The sequence below is a fragment of the Electrophorus electricus genome, chromosome 17 (assembly GCF_041902795.1).
Source record: "Electrophorus electricus isolate QZ-2024a chromosome 17, ASM4190279v1, whole genome shotgun sequence".
NCBI classification, from domain to species: Eukaryota; Metazoa; Chordata; class Actinopteri; order Gymnotiformes; family Gymnotidae; genus Electrophorus; species Electrophorus electricus.
The window spans coordinates 5,147,115-5,166,909 of record NC_137513.1 but is presented as its reverse complement, the minus strand read 5'-3'; the positions used below and the strand labels follow the sequence as shown (position 1 = coordinate 5,166,909).

The following is a 19,795-nucleotide window of genomic DNA, read 5'->3' as shown; positions in this document are numbered from 1 at the left end:
TGCGCAGCAGATTAAAGACATCATATTTGTTAATATGACAAACCCCGAAGCAAGCGGCTCATCTGCTAAACATCTGCTCAGCATCTCGGTGTGTCTCTCCTCCTCTGTGTCTCTTTCTTTGCTCGGCTCCCTTTTTCTCAGTGCGTCTCCTCCACCCCCTTTCTTCTTCTCTCGCCGTCATTTCCCTTCCTGGCCCACAGCATAGACAGTCTCATTTTGTTTTCTCTTCTCACCCATCGTTTCCTCCTCTCTCTCTCTCTCTCTCTCTCTCTCTCTCTCTCTCTAACTCAATTCTTTTAAAAAGGAAATAATGAGACTCGCTCTTGGCACACGGTCTGATATGGAGGGAAGAGGCTCTTCCTCATGGGTAATATCCTCGATCTCTGTGTACGCGTGTCTGTGTGTGTGTGTGTGTGTTAGTCTGTGTGTGTGTGTGTATGAGCGAGAAGCAGAGAGGAGCTCTGTGTGTCTGCGACATAATGAAATGAAATATGAGCCATCAGCAGGTGCACAATATAAATATTGATGTGCATGGCATGTGGAGTGTGTGTGCGCGCGCGCTCGTTTGGTTATGCTAGTCGGGACGAGAGGTGTGTGTGTGTGTGTGTGTGTGTGTGTGTGTGTGTGTGTGTGTGTTTTGAACAGGGCTGTGTGAATATGTTTACATGCAAGGCTTTGATGGCGAGGTGCTTATAGCAGGCAGCTGTGTGTGTACAGCAGGGCCTTTGTCTGTAACTCAGGAACAATCTCAACACACACACAGCGTCTCACTCCTTCCCACTGCACTCAAACGGACGTCTCGCCGCTCCATACAGCCGACGGCGCGCCCAGAGAGAGGCCTGAAGTGTCCAGCCTGCTGTGTCCGAACACGTCCCATTACCTCAGCGCGTGATGTTCCCCCTCTCCTCTCGTCCTCTCCCCTCACCATCACTCGACTCCCGCGCCGTCTGCTCTGTCCATCGCCAGCGGGGCCGGCCGGGGCGTGCGCTCAGTTCTCGAGCGGAAGACAGCGCAGCAGGTCACGCCGGAAATCTCCGGCACCTAGAACTTGGGTAACAAGCCAGGCTCTGGGAAGCGAACGTCACGTCTGGCCAACGGTGACAGCTACACCAGGACAGCCTTCCCCTCCGAGTCTCCCATTTGAATGGCTGGAGCGCTTTGTCTTTTCCCACCCAATGAGGAATGTGTGTGTGTGTGTGTGTGTGTGTGTGTTATTGGGTATGGCTCTGAGGACCAGAACACTGCCAGCGTGAGGTGATCCTGTCATCTGACCAGTGGGAAAGAGCTTTGAGAGCTCTCCCACAAAGAAATCTCTTATATCCACCCTCTCTCCTCCTATCCTACCCAGCGGAGAGGAGGGGAGGGAAGGGGAGAGGAGGGGAGGGGAGAGGAGAGGAGAGGAGGGAAGGGAAGGGGAGAGGAGAGGGGAGGAGAGGGGAGAGGAGGGGAGGGGAGGGGGTGGATATAAGAGATATCTTTGCGGGAGAGCACTCAAATGACCGTAACAGCCTGATATGGCAGTGTCACAGACCACCAGCAACCCAGACCGTTACTGAGGCACTTGTAGTTCCACTTTCTGGACTTTAACAAACACACACACACCATACACACACACACACACACACACACACCATACACACACACACACACACACACACACACACACACGCGCATGCGCTCAAGCACACTCATCCCTGCCCCTAAGTAAGTGTGAGCTGGCCTCTAGCACACAGTATATAGCGGCGAGATCAGAATAGTCTTGCTGTTCATAAATCACGCTGACGGCAGTGCTTTAGTGTAATGCAGAATTACAGCAGGCCTCTGTTAAGGAGTTTGGCCATTGCAGAGATACTTGTGGACTCTGTGTGTGTGTGTGTGTGTGTGTGTGTGTGTGTGTGTGTGTATGGATGTGCTGGTCTAATATACACACATACATACACACACACACATACACACCTACACACACACACACACACACACACACACACACACACACACACACACACACACACACACACACACCAGGTTATTGAGACTTAAAGCTTAGTGTGCACTCCAATTGCCTAGAGGCCATGATCCCAGACCTCACTGTCAACCTGTCAGCCTGCATGTCTTCTGCTGTGTGTGTGTGTCTTTACCCGTGCCTGGCTTTGATTGGCTGTGTGTGTGTGTGTGTGTGTGTGTGTGTGTGTGTCTCTTTACCCGTGCCTGGCTTTGATTGGCTGTGTGTGTGTGTGTGTGTGTGTGTGTGTGTGTGTGTGTGTGTGTGTGTCTTTACCCATGCCTGGCTTTGATTGGCTGTGTGTGTGTGTGTGTCCTTACCCGTGCCTGGCTTTGATTGGCTCTGTGTGTGTGTGTGTGTCTTTACTCATGCCTGGCTTTGATTGGCTGTGTGTGTGTGTGTGTGTGTGTGTGTATGTGTGTCTGTCTTTACCCGTGCCTGGCTTTGATTGGCTGTGTGTGTATGTGTCTTTACCCATGCCTGGCTTTGATTGGCTGTGTGTGTGTGTGTGTGTGTGTGTGTGTGTGTGTGTGTCTTTACCCGTGCCTGGCTTTGATTGGCTGTGTGTGTCTTTACCCGTGCCTGGCTTTGATTGGCTGTGTGTGTGTGTGTGTGTGTGTGTGTGTGTGTGTATGTGTGTCTTTACCCGTGCCTGGCTTTGATTGGCTGTGTGTGTGTGTGTGTGTCTTTACCCGTGCCTGGCTTTGATTGGCTGTGTGTATGTGTGTCTTTACCCGTGCCTGGCTTTGATTGGCTGTGTGCGTGTGTGTGTCTTTACCTGTGCCTGGCTTTGATTGGCTGTGTGTATGTGTGTCTTTACCCGTGCCTGGCTTTGATTGGCTGTGTGCGTGTGTGTGTCTTTACCTGTGCCTGGCTTTGATTGGCTGTGTGTATGTGTGTCTTTACCCGTGCCTGGCTTTGATTGGCAGTGTGTGTGTGTGTGTGTGTGTGTGGGGGTGGGTGGGGGGGTGGGGGGTGGGGGGTGGCTAGCTGTGCCTACGTGCCCACACAAAGCAGAAGATTTCACAGTGACATGCGTCTTATTCGAGCTAGATGTTTTCATCACTCTGTTCACATCGGTCATTATTCCACACTTCTAAAACCAGAACTGTTTGATATCAGAACTGACAAGTACATCTTAAACAAACCAATTTAATTGGCACGTTGAGGACAGTTATTACCATAAAGAGGAGCTTGTTACGCTAAATCACTTACACGGAGTGTTTGATGGAGTACTGCTACACTTCAGGCTTGGACTTGGCCAATTTTTTTCCCAGTTTTTTAGTTTAATTTTTTTCGTTTCTTATTTTTTAAACGAGCTCCTTTTTCCCGGAGGTGCGGCTCAAGACAGTCTCTGAGTTCTTCAAGGGAGTCTGGGAGCGGGGGCTCCTCTCGCCGGGCCAGGTTTCGATGAAACCCGCGTAAAGGCCGCGTGCGAAGATGGCACCCGAGGACGGCGGAGGGTGGAGGAGCTGGGAAGGGCCAGGTCAGCCAGACGCAGACCCGTGCCTGTGACCTGTGACCTGTGACCTGTCCTTCGGAAGGGCATGAGGGTGCATGGCGAGGAGCGTCACCCATTTCCTGCTGGCTGCTAAGGAGAAATGGAGGGAGTGAGGGGTAGTACTGCATCCCATCATGCACCTGGGGCAGGAGCGAACCGGTCGTATGTAACTGCAGCATCAGTTTGGGCCGGACCGGAGCGCTTGGGCCGGGCTGGACCGGACCGGAGCTACACACACGCACTCTGTCATTCACTCATACACCCACACACACACACACACACACACACACACACACACACACACACACACACACTCACACTCTCATAGGGAGGGCATTTGGCAGGTGAGCAAGCGAGAAAAAAGGGACCTTGATGGAAAGGATCAGCGAATCAAATCTGGCACGGTAAATATTTATGTATCAGATGAGCCGTGTTCATCTCCTGCAGCTGTCCACGTCTGGCTGGGTCCAACACGCATTTCACATGGGAACGACCATTACAGACCGGGAGAGAAAGCGCACATGTACAGCCCTGGACCGGCGGCCGGAGAGAGGGAGGGAGAACAGCTCTTTTTGTGGGGCTCAGTGACCCGCCGGAGTGGAATGAACACGGCAGGACGCAGACACCTGGAGATCTCCCGGCGCGACCCTGCGAGAGCCGGGTGGAGGGTGCGTGCACGCACACTCATCCAGGGCTGGGGAAGAGAGGCGTGGCCTGGCGTGGCAGCCGAGAAGGAGGCGCACACCCGTGCAGTGGGGCGGAGCTTCTCGGGCGTGCGGCAGCAGGGCAGAATGAAAAGTGGGGGCGCACTTCCCAGAGCGGAGTGCAAGATTTCTGTTTCCCTCCGCTTGTGTCTGTGATTCCATCTGCTTTCTCTGTATACGTCTCCGTTCTATTAACAACACCTGTCCTCAATGTGTCTGGATCCAGACGCCCGACAGCCGTACGGGAGCCACATGTACTCTCTCTCCCTCTCTCACTCAAACACACACGTCCACACACGCACACTCATACTCTCTCGTTATTTATGTCTCTTCCGGTCTCTTGTTTAATCCGCATTTGAATTCAGCTCAGGCCGTGAGACCAGCAGCACGGGGACGGAACGCAGCAACGATTAACGCTGCCCGCAGAGGCCCGAGCAACCGGGTCGTTGGCTCGCCGCACGGGTCTGCAAGAGGCCGTCCTTTCCCGTGGACTCCCGTGGTTGGGTGGCCAGCTGCTGCTGTCGAACGGCCGTGCGAACCCCCCCGGTCTGGTCATGGCTGAGGACACTTTAGCTGGTTGATGGGAGGCTTTTGCTGGCGTGTTTGCAACCGTCCACGGCGTGAGCCATGCCAGGGAGCTTCACGCTAACCTTGGGACGTTAGCGCCAAATGAACTCGATGTGTTAACTTGGGCTTTGCTGAGTTAATGCGCACTGCTGTGCAAACACTCACACCTCACTCTCTGCTAATATTTGCCTTCCCTGGTTCAGATCCAGGTCTCTAGTCCATGAAAATCACATGCAACTATGGAGTGTCAAAAGCAAAAAAAAAAAAGCCTTTACTGACTGATTAAAAGTGCACACAAAGGACATGTGATGTGTGTGTGTGTGTGTGTGTGTGTGTGTGTATGTATGTATGTGTGTGTATATATATATATATATATATATATATATATATATATAAATTATTTTAAGCTCTAGCACTTCACTGAGCCAGCAAGGTTAAGCTTAGTTCAGCTACCAAGTACCAAGCTATCTGTCATTGGCAGCTACACGAGATGGGTGAGTCCAGATGCACTGCTTGGTTGACTGGGGTGTGTGTGTGTGTGTGTGTGTGTGTGTGTGTGTGTGTGTGTGTGTGTGTGTGTGTGTGTGTGTGTGTGTGTGTGTGTTTCAGGTTTACTGGGGCAGACACTCTGGTGATGGGTGATGTGACGTATGGAGCCTGCTGCGTGGATGATTTCACCGCCCGCGCCCTGGGAGCCGACTTCATGGTGCACTATGGACACAGCTGTCTGAGTGAGTTACACACACACACACTCTCTCTCTCTCTCTCACACACACACACACACACACACACACACACACACACACACACACACACACACACACACACACACACGCACGCACGCACGCACGCGCACACACACATATATGCAAAAACATATGTATTTGCATTCTGCTTCTTTGATGTTTTTAGAAAGTCTGTATTTTTTAGATTATTTTATGTTAAATTTAGAGTGGGTTGAGCAGGAAAAACTGTCAAAAATAATTTCACCTTACAATGGGGTAAAAAAAATTGAGGGAAATAATCCTTTTACTCCTTTTATTTTAAAGCACAATTATAAAAGAACCGACAGTTACCTCGAACAAAACTGAACTGACTTACGTTCTTGTTTATATTTCCATTGTCTTAAGTGCACTTGAATCTTTAGGCGCTTTACTGGGACATTAATATGAAATGTACCCTGACTCGTGTCAGCATGAGAAAGATCAGAGCGATCTGAACCTTCATAAACTAGCCGATCACCGCACAAAGAGCTTCACACTCAGTCACAACACTCATGTTCGGCAATAGGATGATACCGAAGATGTTTCTGCCGCCCTGAGCTGAGAGCGTTCTGCCCCGGCACAGCCCAAGACTCAGGGTCAGCTTGCTCCAAGGTTCCCAGCCCAACATGTTGCAGGTGCTCGTTGTATCCTGGAGTCGCCAGTTCTCCGGTCATATCGGCTTTCCAGAACTGGACATGTCATTTTATTGGGATGAAGTGACGTGATGACTGGTGGTGGACCTGTGACATCGTAACATGACGTGGCGCGTGGTGCTGGGTTTTGGTGCCACTGATCTTATCAGCGGCCGCCTCCGCCATCGGCGTCGCAGGAGCCCAGAAGCGAGGATCCAGGCCTGTGGTTGCGGGAATGGTTTCAGTTCCATTCTAGTCTTCCGCCAGGCGGGCAGAATGCTGAAAGCAACACGGCAGCGACTGAAATGGCACGTTTTATGTTCAAAATCTTCCATTTTTAGTTTTATGCCGTTTTAAATTCTCTCATGTTTGCAGATTAAGATGAAGATTATAAACAAGAAGACATTTTGTTTTTCCGTTCATCTTTTCCAAGGGCACCGTGCATTACGATGAGCTGCAGAGTCATGAAATGTGGCTGGGTGGGAACATTTGGATGTCATGTTTCTGTCATGTTGTTGTTATAGTGTGCCTGCTGTTTGACACACAGGGTTCCCCTTCCTGTCAAGGGGGGGTGGGGGATCTTGAGAAATCACACCTCTCTCAGACCGAAGCCGGGCCCCAGAGCCCGAGGAGATGCAGGTGCCGTATAGAGTGAGTTCTTTAAGCGCCGAGCACCTCCCTCCTCAAAGCCATTCGACCTGCAGTCACGCACGGACCAGCAGCCCTTTCTGAGGGGCCCTGCTGCACACCGACCCAGCCGATCGATGGGTGCCGTGCATTCAGCTTGTCCTTTGGGGGGGTAATAAAAAACCACCCCAGGGGCTCCTTGCTCGCCCACCCCACCCAGCACCCTCGCCGCCTGCCACCCGTCTGGTGACCTGCGTGCGGCGGGGAGGAAACGTTAAATCAATATGGCCCGGACGTCCACGGCTGCCCATCCTGGCTCTCCTGAATGCCACCAGCAGCTGGAGCCTGCCGCACTGCGCTCCCTGCCCAAGGTCCCTGGGATTATCTGCCCCAGATGAAGCTGATTATGCCAGAGCTACGGCGCTTAATCAGGTCCTAACACCCCGCGAAGGTTAAAATTGTGTTGGTGCATAGATGCAGGAACATTTAATAGATATGAGGGCAGTCTGCAGAAGTTAGGATTAGCGTTAGACAGTAAAGGTGTGTTACCACGGTAACAGGTCCCTCAGCTCTGCTTTTCAGGGTGGGTTTCTTGGAGGAATGTGAGTGGTGCGCATGTGTGTGCACGCGCGCGTGTGTGTCTGAGAAACGTTTCATCTGACAGACAGCACCGTGTGCCATAGGATGCATTGCAAATAAATTGTGATAAGCATCACAAATGAGCCTGTCAAACAGCAGTAGCACGTCGAAGCATCCCCCCCCCCACACGCTTGCACGCACACACACACACATCTTTCCATCATCTTTCATTTCCATTGACTTTATAGGGCTTCGTAGTCCTGCCTGTGCGAGTCGTAAGTGAGCGAGTGAGACGGAGGGACTGTGTTGGGGGAGGGAAGCCCCACTTCCTGTTGACAGCGGCAGTGATTGCACTGATAAAGTGCTCTCGGACTGCTATGCTAATTGGATAAAAGCGCGGATCAATCCCTTGTGCCTCTCTGCTTCCCTGCTCAGCCTCCACCCTCCTGGAAGCAGGCCGCTGGGCACCAGGAACATGTCTGTTACAGTCGCAGTCTCGCCACACGTGTGGGTCTACACGCGTGTGTTTACGCGGCTCTAACCTGCGCAGCCTCCAGCCTCGTTTCCCGTTCAGCAGTGCCTCCACTAATCCATCCATCCTTTTTCTTTCTCTATGACGTCCCCTAGCCGACCCCCTCCACCCGCCTACCCTCCATCAGACCCCTCTGCCCCGCCTACACTCCACCCAGCCTCTCCCCCTCTCTCCCCTCTCTCTTCTCTCTCTCTCTCTCTCTCTCTCTCTCTCTCTCTCTCTCTCTCTCTCTCTCTCTCTCTCTCTCTCTCTCTCTCTCTCTCTCTCTCTCTCTCTCTCTCTCTCCCTCTCTCTCTCTCTCTCTCTCCTCTCTCTCTCTCCTCTCTCTCTCTCTCTCTCCTCTCTCTCTCTCTCTCTCTCTCTCCCTCTCTCTCTCCTCTCTCTCTCTCTCTCTCTCTCTCTCCTCTCCTTCATCCTGGCTCTGCCCCCCATCTTCCCTTCTTTTGCTTATTTGTAAAATGGCTCGTGTTTGTGTTATCGCTCCAGAAATGGCCGTTGTATGAGAGCACTGGGTGAATGTGGTAAGAGCGGCTCTAATTATGTTCGTTAGCACCTAACGATCACGTACGGGAGGGCACGCGTCTCTGTCTCTCTGGTGTAGTAAAGGGGATGTAATAAATGGAATTAATCATAACTGTTTGTCCCATTTCTTTCCTTTAATAATTGTGAACCTTAACTAGACATGTATGGCCTCACACACACACACACACACACACACACACACAGTTTTATTGTTAATTTGTTATTGTTTTATTTTATTCTTCTTCGCGCAATTTAGCATTATTATCATAGATTTAAAAGAATATCATCACTCAACTCAGATATGTATCTGTCTGTCTCTCTCTGTCTTTTGTAAAAAGTTCCCATAGACGCCACAGCTGGGATAAAGATGCTCTATGTCTTTGTGGACATCCAGATGGACACTGCCCATTTCCTGGACACGCTCCGCTTCAACTTCCCTCCAGGAAGCTCGCTCGCCCTCGTCAGCACCATCCAGTTTGTGGCTGCCCTGCAGGTGACCTTTGACCTTGCCACTTGCGCACTGATGCCCACTGTCCATTTTGAGATTCAGTCTCGATACCCATCTCCTCCCTCTTCTGCTGGACTGTTGGTCGAGTGTGTGTGTGTGTGTGTGTGTGTTTCACATTGTTGGGTTGGGAATGTGATGTGGGTGTGCACCATGCGTTTACAGTTTTATTGGTTTCTAACTTGTAAAGGAAGTGGAATAAAGTTAGTGGAGTTCACTGGTGTGCTTGGACTTTATATAAGTCTGACAGTCCTCTGTGCCCGCACACACACACACACACACACACACACACACACACACACACATCTTTGCATCGTGACCTCTGTTATTTCAGGACATACCCCTGCATACATTGTGTTGCATGCTGGGTGCCGTGTGTAGGCCAGCACCTGCACATGCATGCATACAGACCTGTGTGTGGGTGCGAATATGAACACACGTGAGCGTGTGTGTGGGCGCGAATGTGTGTGTATGTGAGTGAGCGTGTGATGCTCAGTGCTTTGCTGTCTCCCATCAGCGCCCCTGTGTGTCCCCGGCAGGCAGCGAGCGCGGAGCTGAGGCCTGAATACGAGGTGCTGGTGCCCCAGTGTCGGCCACTCTCTCCGGGGGAGATCCTGGGTTGCACCTCCCCACGCCTGGAAACACCCGTCGATGCCATCATGTGAGCGTCATCTTCTGTCTCTGTAGCCATTTGCCCTCAAACAGACACATAAAAGACATAGCATTTAAGTGTCTGTGTGTGTGTCTGTGTGTGTGTCTGTGCGTGTGTCTAACGTGTGGGTGCGTGCGTGTGTGTGCGCGCAGGTGTGTGTGCGTGCGTCTAGCGTGTGTCTGTGTGTGCGCGCGTGTCTGTGTGTGCGCGCGTGTCTGTGTGTGCGCGCGTGTCTGTGTGCGCGCGTGTGTGTTTGTGTCTAGTGCGTGTGTGTGTGCGCGCAGGTGTGTGTCTAGCATGTGTGTGTGGGCGCGCGTGTGCACGCGCGTCTGTGTGCGCGTGCGTGTGTGTGTGTGTCTAGTGCGTGTGCGTGTGTCTAGCGTGTGTGTCTGGCGTGTGGGTGTGCGCGCATGTGTGTGCGCGCGTGTCTGTGTGTGTGTGCGTGTGTGCGTGCGCGCAGGTGTGTGCGTGTGTCTAGCGTGTGTCTGTGTGTCTAGCGTGTGTGTCTAGCGTGTGTGTCTAGAGTGTGGGTGTGCGCGCAGGTGTGTGCGTGTGTCTGTGTGCGTGTGTCTGTGTGTGTGTGCGCGTGTGTGTGTGCGCATGTGTTTGTGTGTCTGTGTGCGTGTGTCTGTGTGCGTGCGTGCGCGCGCATGTCTGTGTGTGCGCGTGCGTGTGTATGTGTGTGTCTAGTGCGTGTGCGTGTGTCATGCATGTGGGTGTGCACGTGTCTGTGTGCGCGTGTGTGTGTGCGCGCGCGCGTGTGTGTGCGTGTGTGTGTCTAGTGCGTGTGTGTGTGCGCGCAGGTGTGTGTGCGTGTGTCTAGCGTGTGTCTGTGTGCGCGCATGTGTGCGTGCGCGTGCGTGTGTGTGTGTGTCTAGCGTGTGGGTGTGCGCGCGTGTCTGTGTGTGCGCGTGTCTGTGTGTGTGTGCGTGCAGGTGTGTGTGCGTGTGTCTAGCGTGTGTATGTGTGTGTGCGTATGTCTGTGTGTGCGCGTCTGTGTGGGCGCGTCTGTGTGTGCGCGCGTGTGTGTGAGCGTGTGTGTGTGTGTTTGTGTCTAGTGCGTGTGTGTGTGTGCGCGTGTGTCTAGAGTGTGTCTGTGTGCGCGCGCGTGTGTGTGCGTGCGTGTGTGTGTTTGTGTCTAGTGCGCGTGTGTGTACGCGTGTCTGTCCGCGCGTGTGTGTGTGCACGTGTCTGTGTGCGTGTGTGTGTGTGTGTGTGTGCGTGTGTGTTTGTGTTTAAATTGATTCAGTGTTATGATGCTGTTAACTGTGCCATCCACATCCCCCATGAAATGTTTACGAGTGTAGAGTGTGTGAGTGTTTCTACGGGAATGGTCATTTTCACATGTTGCCATAGTCTCGTGTACAAGTGTACCCATACACAAGCGCATGCACATATCTCAGAAATAACTCTCAAGATCCCTTTTGTATCACAGTATGTGTTCTGTGTCTGTGTGCATGTGTGTGTACGTTCATGAAGGACAGTGTTTATTCCAGGGAGTATATTTGAGCGTGTTTGTGTGTGTGAGTGTGAGAAGGACAGGGTTCATACACCAGAGGGTATTTGTGAGCATAACATGTGTTTGTACGTGTGCTTGTGTGCATGTACGTTCCTGAAGGACAGTATTCATACAAAGAAGGGTATTTGTGAGCATAATTGTGTGTGCGCGCATCTGTGCGTGTACGTTCTTGAAGGACAGTATTCATACAAAGGAGGGTATTCGTGAGCATAATTGTGTGTGTGTGTGTGTGCGCGTGTGTGCGCACTCTCATGCACATGCCTGAAGGACTGTGCCCATACGTGGGTGACTTGCGTGTGTGTGTGGATGTGTGAGTGTATGTTAATTGGTGTGCGATGGTTAATTCTGTCTGCAGGTGCTGGAGGGTTTGTAGACTGTGCAGCGCTGACTGGGAGCTGGTGCATGTGCAGAGCGCTGTCAGGGGATTAGACCACTGACATGAGGAGAGCAGAGATTAGCCAGACCCCTCAGTCCACTGTTTGTGGGATTTAGACCCCCTGTGGTTGTCTGTCTCTGTGTGTGTGTGTGTGTGTGTGTGTGTGTGTGTGTGTGTTTTTGCCTAAGCATTAGCTGTCCCCTTTTCATCAGTCTTCTCCAGTCCACACACACATGCGCGTATATGCGTCACCTCCACACAACTGATGCAACACTGTGCTCAAGCCATGTCACTTTAACCCTTACAGGACACCCACATAATGGCACCATCAGTGTTCGTGAACTGCCCACTTGTGTGGCTAAATCCAGCAACCTGCTCCTGGAGGGACATCGCTTACTTACCGCTCCAATTATATTATACCTTCCAAGCCATCGTAATGAGATTACATGCTAATTAAAGCTCAGGAGCTGGGCTTCTTTAGAAGATATAGGCCTGCGTGCATGGGGCTCTTTTATTAATGACCATGGGAAGGCAGAACAGAGCATTGTTAAATAATAGAAAAGCTATTGGCTCCTGTGTTCTGCCTCTGAGGAGAGCATAAAGCTCTCTCTGGGCTGGAGAGTGAGGAATGGCTTACGTGTTTGCTCCCCACCCCTTCGCCAAGCAGAAAGATCCCCCTCATTATACTAATGGGCTGCAGGCGCGTTGAGTCAGCCGCCCAGCGGAGGGGCTTTGAACGCACTAAGCGAGAGTGGTTTTGTTCAGTGGCGAGCAGCCGGGGCTCTCAGAGCCGGGGGGCTTCTCCTCGGCCGGACTGGAGCATGGTAGGAGCAGTAAGGCTGGAACCGGGACTCCGGAAGTGCTCCATTTTGCTGGCGGGACTGGTGAGGCTAGCACCTCTACCAACGCCTCTCACGGGAGTAAGAACAGGAGTGCGTATGTGAGTGCAAGACAGGCTGGGTTCACTTCAGCCTACGGGGATCCCACCCACTCGACGTTCGGTTTGATTTCAGAAAGGCGGACTAATTAACACCCATGTTTCTGATCTTCTGGCCTTATGTGGGGCTGCAGGTGTAATACACTTCACTATTACGTGTAGCTGTGTGTGTGTGTGTGTGTGTGTGTGTGTGTGTGTGTGTGTGTGTGCGTGCGTGTGTGCGTGCGTGCGTGCGTGCGTGTGTGCGTGCGTGCGTGCGCGCGTGTAAATGAGAGTGTGTGCACCCAAGTTGTTGACTTGCGGGAATCTATTCATCTCTCTCCTCTCCGTGGGTGGAGCTCGTGTCTCCGCCCGCAGGGGGTGGAGCCTCTGCCTGAAGCTGGGAGACGTGCCGCCAACGCTGTTCTCTCACTCCCGGTCTCTCCGGGTCTGACGCAGCCTGTGTTTGCGTCTCCAGATACCTCGGCGACGGAAGGTTCCACTTGGAGTCCATCATGATCGCCAACCCAGACACACCAGCTTACAGGTAAGCCCACCCTTCAGAGCTTCTCGGCGCCAGGAATGCACGCTTCCGACGCACCTCGGAAAGAGTTCAGTGGCGGCTCTCCCTCCTACAGGTACGATCCGTACAGTAAGGTGTTCTCCCGGGAGTACTACGACCATGAGGCCATGCAGGCCAGCAGGCTGCAGGCCATAGAGACGGCCCGTTCGGCCCGGAGGTGGGGCCTCATTCTGGGCACGCTCGGACGGCAGGGCAATCCCAAAATCCTGGAGGTGAGAGACAGCACAGTTTTCTCATGGCCGTGTGTGGCGTTTGCTAATGCTTCTCACCCGTAACGCACTATCCACCCCACACACACACACACACACACACACACACACACACCCGAACACCCACACAAAGGCACACACACGAAGGAGCCCACAAACAGATACACAGAGTAGCGTTAACAGCCACACACAGCCTGCTCCCCGTTATACAGCTGTCGCGGACTCTGCTGGGGGTCGTAGACGGTTGTTTGGGTGGGGCCGGGGGTCTTGCCTTTAGCTTCCTCCGTCCCTCACTTCCCAGTTTGCTTTTTTTTTTATCAGTTCTCTCGCTGTTTGCGTCGGACTCTGCGTGGACTGCCCCTCCGATTGTCTCGTCGCTTCTTAATCGGCGTGTGCGCAGGACGGGAGAGAGAGGGAAGCAGTCAGCTTCGCATCAGCTCCTGTTTCGCTGTCGAGACATTTTTAAAGCCGTCGTTCGTTGGTTACAAGAAGACTGTAAATGGACAAACAGATGCTCAGTTGGTCACTCCAGGAGTGCAGGTCTTTGTAGCCTGTGCGCGCGCACGCGTGTGTTGCTTCGTGATTGCACAGGTTTTTCCGCCGCGTATATCCCCACCGGAGATGAAACGCTGTCCCACGTTTGGAGAACGGAGCCTATTTGAATCTGAACAGTAAAAAACCCCCCAAAAAACCAAAAAAAAACCCAACAACTGCAAAACAATTAAGTTGTTTTAAGAGAATAAAACTAAGCGTGTGTGTGTTGAGGAGGAGAGACGCCTGACACCAGGGGACCCGTTAGTGCCTGTCACTCATCTCTTCTGGGCTGAACTCCGGAGTAGTGTTGGCGGTGCCGGCACAGGGGGCTCAGAACACCCACACTCCAGGTGCCTTTGAAGCTGTAGTAGAAATGGATTTGTGTAGGCCGGCTGCTTATGTAGTTTCTTTTATATTATATTTCATAATTTGTAGTCTTATTTAATTAATGTGCTATATTATTATCATATCAACCATGTAATCTATATTTAATGCACTTGAAGATTTGGACTAAAAAGGTGTTATAACGAATACAAGTTATTAATCTAATTAATATGATGATTAGTAGCAGTCTAGCCTTTGTCTCCATTAGTTTTCTCACTCATTTAGAGAAGACGCAGACACTATTTATTTTGTTTGTTTGTGAAGCCATGCCCAGCTTGTGTTCGCTAATGTGGCGAGTTGTTTGCCAGAAATGTTAACAGTCCAGTGTGCTTCCCCCCTCCCAGTGTAGTGCTGTACATCGCCTGATTAAGGTTATACCTGTAGAATAGTCCTTGTGTACACTCGAATAAGTGGAAAGGATGGGATAGTGGGATAGGGTCACACACACACACACACACACATGCGCACACACACACTCACTCTCTCTGAAAGACCCTTGAAGGAGAAGAAGGATGTCGTGATGTTTGTGTTTGGGATTTTGGGTTTGCTGTGCCTCCGCTCTTCCGTTAACCAGGGCAACAGGCTTTTGGCAGCAAATCCTCATATTACTCCCGTTTCCTTCAAATTCAGGTGAAGACATGTTTAATGCAATAGTGCATGTATTCTTACTACCAACCAGACTACGACGACCGTGCAAGACACACATTAGAAGACGAGGCTGTCTGCTTGTCCCGTTAGTTATACATCACCAATGACATTTTTACAGACACCTTTTGTCCAAACTGTCCTGCCTGGCTCCCAAATTTAAAGGAGCGCCGAAGTTCCACGCACTCTGAATTCTTTGTCTTGTGTGGCGTCTCAGGTGTGTGACAGCGGGGTGATTGGGCACAGCGCAGGGTCACTGGGTAATTGGCTGTGGTTTCTTTCTCTCACCTGTATTAACCCCCAGCATCCTTCTCTCCCTCCTTCTTTCCGCTCTCTTTCTCGCATTTCTTTGTCACTCGTGCTGTTTTCTGTTTCTTTCTATCTCTCACGTTGTCCGTCTGTCTTTCTCCCACGCTCGGCACATTCTCTCTCTCTCTCTCTCTCTCTCTCTCTCTCTCTCTCTCTCTCTCTCTCTCTCTCTCTCTCTCTCTCTCTCTCTCTCTCTCTCTCTCTCTCTCTCTCTCTCTGTCTCTCCCTCCCTCTCTCTCTCTCTCTCTCCCTCCCTCTCTCTCTCTCCCCCTCTCTCTCTCTCTCTCTCTCTCTCTCTCTCGCTCTCACTTTCTCTCTCTTTCCCCTCTCTCTCTCTCTCTCTCGTTTTCTCTCTCTTCCCCTCTCGTGCACTCTCTTTCCCCTCTCTCTCTCTCTCTCTCTCTCTCTCTCTCTCTCTCTCTCTCTCTCTCTCTCCGCAGCATTTGGAGTTGAAGCTGAAGGCTCTTGGCAGGTTGTTCACCAGGGTGCTCCTCTCCGAGATCTTCCCGAACAAGCTGGCACTGATGGCAGATGTCGACGCGTGAGTCCCCGCCACCGTCTTCATGCAGAGTCACGTTCTCATTTTCGCGCAATTACAAATCAGCTCGTATTATTCACACAAGGCAGCCTCCCCCGATATGAAACACACACTAATCTCGCCTTCAGTGCCCCCCGAGGACACGCGGGAACAAAAAGAAACAGGAGGAGCCGAGTTTGACAGCTGGGGCAGCCGGCACTGATGGCCTGGCAGCGTCGTTTCATAACCAACCCCTCCACTCCCTCCTGGAGAGTACCAAGAGAGTGACACTTCTCCTCAGAACTCTTCGCTCTTTGGTTGCCATGATCTAAGGTGGATTTAGGCTGTAACCTAACAGATTCCTAGGGGTGGGGTTTTGGTTTTTTTTTAAAGCATAAAAACCAGTCCTGACCTAAGGTGGCTTTAACTCGTGGTCCAGGGTGGTTTTTAACCACGGATTATGGTGTTTCTCTCCTGCTATTGTGAGCTACAGTGTGGTACAAGACTTTAATTAGGGGCCATGTAGCACTGGGACACACCTCTTAATCACTGAATTCACGTATTTCATTCGGTTCCGTTGCCACGCGGCCACATGAAGTTACGGGGCGGGGTCGCCGAGTGCTGAGGTCTACGGTGCGTAAAGGTCGACGGCGTTCTGCTGCCTCAGTACCTGCAGAGTTCCAGGCCTCCTCTGGCATTAACATCGGCGCCAGAAGCCCAGCCGCTGCACGCCAGCCTTACGTCGCCAAGAGCAACACCATGCCTCGGACGGAGCGGTGTAAAGCACGCCGCCACTGGACTTTGGAGCAGTGGAAACGTGTCCTGTGGAGTGACGGATCACGCTCCTCTGTCGGGAAGGCTGATGAGTCTGGATTTGGCAGGAGAACATGACCTGCCTGACTGCGTTGTCTAAGCTTTGGTGGAGGAGGGGTAATGCTGTGGGGTTGGTTTTCAGGGGTTGGCCTGACCCCCTTTGTTCCGGTGAAGGCTATTCTTAATGCTTCAACATACCAAATTCCCACAGACACACTCCAAAATCTCATAGAATGCCTTCCCTAAAGAATGGAATCTGTTACAGCTGCGAAGGGGGAACCAACCCTATGTTAATGCTTATGGACTTAGTATGTACTCGGTTCCCCTGCGTTCCCTGGGCCGAGCTTAGAAAGCTCCATCTGAGCATCTGTTTGGGCTGGTGTGTCCTGGTGAGCCGGCACGAAGCCCAGTTCTGATGCATCGTCATCGTCATGCCTCAGACCCCACCAGCCCCGGCCTTTCGCTGGGACAGGGGAGTATCACGACCTCCGTCTGCACACACAGAATGGGAGAGAGGACAGGAGGTTCAGGGGAGAGGGAGGGAGGGAGGAGGAGGAGGAGGCTGCGAAAGACGGCGCGGATCTCGGCGCACGCCCCGGTCGTGCCTCTCTCGAGCTTCTGGGAGCATCGTTGCCTAATCCCAGCAGGAAGTGACACACAGGAGCTCACGGCTCCGCTCCTCCAGGCAGCTTCCTTTCTGCTGCCATGCTGGGTCAAGCCAACAGAGCAACTCGTGCGGACTCGTGAGCTCCTACCCTCCGCGGGAGGTGGGGGAGGAAGTCTACAGCGCCTACAGTGGGATAAATTTATCCCGCCTACAGCGGGATAAATAGCAGAGATAGCAGAGGGGCAGACACGCCACTTAGGCACTTTCAGTGGGCCAAAGCCCTGTCCCCAGGGGGTCTCTGCTCGCCTGTGCAGGGGGGTTTCAGTACACGGCAGGCGGATGGGAGCATATTGGGGTCTGCCCGGCTGCTCCGGTCTGAGGGGAAATTCCACGCTCTCCCGTGTTCTGCCCGAACTGCAATATTCCCCGGCCCACACCGTTCATTCCGGCCTGATAGAAACGGGTCCAGGGACGACACACCTGAGGCTCTAATCCTCGTGAGGCAGACCTTTTCTGTTTTGTTTTTTGTTTTGTTTTGTTCTGGGTTTTTTTAAACTGCACTTGCATGGGCCTTTTGTACTGCGCTAAGAACAGCATGTGCTCTGTGGACAAAGACTAACGGCAACAAAAAGAGCTGTTAAACACACACACAAACACACACACACACACACACACTCACTCTCACACACACTCACTCTCACACACACTCACTCTCACACACACTCACACACACTCACTCTCACACACACTCACTCTCACACACACACTCACACACACACACACACACACACTCACACGCACGCAGACACACACGCTCACACATACACACACACACACACACACACGCACATACACACACGCACATGCACACCCACGCACACACACTCACATACACACACACTCACTACAGACTCACCCACACACATTACCGACCCAGACATTAGCACTTCTACCCTACTTTGAGCTAATGCTTTCTCCATTAAAACCTCAGGACATAGCAAGACGCGGTTCCGATTTTGTACCCCAAATGTCTCCATCTTTTCTTGTTACACGCTGTGCGTTTAACACCAGACATGGATCCACAGAGCGCCGTCATACACATCATGCCCTCTTCCTAAAGCGTTCATCTGTGCCGTCGTATTTCTCGGTTTCTAGCAGGTGGAATGGCTAATTAAAATCCATTCTGTCTAGCAGAAGTGAGGAGGTGCTAACCGCATGCTAACTCCCCCCACCACTCCACGTCTGTTCCTCTGTCAGGTGGTTTCATGTCGTGCCGCATGGTCTCCAAGTGAGGGTGTTCACACACCTGCCCACAACCCTTCTCTCACCGGACAAGACTGTGTGTGGGGGTAGGGGGGTTGGACTTTTTTATCCATTTGTTTTCATTTAACCTTTTATTTAACCAGGTTATAATTCACACTGAGACTAAAAATCTCTTGTGCATTGAGCCCTGGCCAAGAAGGCAGGAGACACACCAGGAGACAGACATCAACAACCACGAAAAGAACACGGCCCTCAGTGGAGAGCAATTGGGATGTGGTGCGGAATCACGTGGGTCCCTGCTACGGGCCTCGCCGTGGCGGGACCGCCCTCCGCCCCACCCCGGAGGGAATCCAGACGGGCCTGAACGGGTCTGCGGGTCTGCGGCTCAGCCAGACCCTGCCACTGCGCAGCCCGATGAACATCAGTGTCTCTGCTGCTTGCTAATCCTCGCCGTCTGAGTCATCTGTCCGACGCCCACCCACCCGCCTGCCCCGCGACTACGCCCACCCACCCGCCTGCCCCGCGACTACGCCCACCCACCCGCCTGCCCCGCCGGCCTATAGTGGCCCGTCTGCCATGCTCACGCAGAGAAAAGCTCCGGGCCAAGTCACACAGAGCATGAGCTAGCGGTCCGCACTGAATCAGGATAGTGGGGGAGAAAGGTTGGAGCGCTCTGTGTGTGTGTGTGTGTGTGTGTGTGTGTGTGTGTGTGTGTGTGTGTGTGTGTGTGGTTCGTTACAGATGAGGCTCTAATTTTTAGCTTAAGACACACTGCATTAGTGGGAGAGGGAACAAGATGTCAAGGTAAACTTTGCCCCCCGTCGAAACTCTTGAATTTTGACGACCTCCAGATAACGTTGTGTAATGTTGAAGGCACAGTGATGTAATGTTCTTCATCCAGAGCCGCTTCTTCCTCGGCTCCTGCTTTTGAGCAGGTTCAGCCGTTCAGCTAATGTTGCCGCCGCAGTGTTTACTGCTCTCTCGTCCCCCTGCTGGAAGTGGAGCTCTGGCTGCAGGTTCTTCTGCATCTCCCCAACATCTCCCCTCTCAGTCTTCAGTCTTCTGCTGCTGCTCGCAATCACCTCACACTCCTCGATCCCATTCTCTCTCCCTCTCTCTCTCTCCCCATTTAAACACTCTCTCCCTGTTCCCTTTTTACTCACTGGATGCTGCTGCTGTGTGCGTTCGGTCCATGGAGACGAGAGCATTTTTTTTTTTTTTCCCCCGTCCTGGTTCACCTCGCTCCCCTCCTCCCGCCCCTCTCGCTGCTCCTCCTGCTTCCTGTCCCCTCCCCCTCCTTCCCACCTCCCTCGCAATCCCCCAGCCTCCCCCTTGTGCTGCCTGTTGCCGTCGGCCAGAGCCGACTGTGAAGACTCGTATATTTACAGCCGAGGGCTGGGTGTGGAAGCCAGGCACTACTGTCGGACCTATCAGGAGAACTGTGCCTTGCCTCTTAAAACTCCCTCTCTCTCCCCCTCTCTCTCTCTCTCTCTCTCTCTCTCTCCCTCTCTCTCTCCCCCCCCCCTCTCTCTC

The 19,795-nt window shown here is 52.5% G+C and overlaps 1 protein-coding gene across 3 annotated transcripts in view; it reads left to right on the top strand.

Moving 5' to 3' along the window:
• Window positions 1-19,795, top strand: part of dph1 (diphthamide biosynthesis 1) — a 54,862-nt gene that overhangs the window by 29,988 nt on the left and 5,079 nt on the right. For 2 of the 3 annotated variants that reach the window (XM_026997811.3, XM_035534467.2), the window contains 6 exons: window positions 5,384-5,505; window positions 8,769-8,923; window positions 9,475-9,596; window positions 12,877-12,945; window positions 13,037-13,193; window positions 15,503-15,603. In XM_026997811.3, coding sequence (XP_026853612.2) covers window positions 5,384-5,505; window positions 8,769-8,923; window positions 9,475-9,596; window positions 12,877-12,945; window positions 13,037-13,193; window positions 15,503-15,603 — 726 coding nt within the window. Of the gene's footprint in view, window positions 1-5,383; window positions 5,506-8,768; window positions 8,924-9,474; window positions 9,597-12,876; window positions 12,946-13,036; window positions 13,194-15,502; window positions 15,604-15,728; window positions 19,786-19,795 lie in introns of those variants that run through there. The other variant, XM_081700360.1, reaches the window with a different exon arrangement.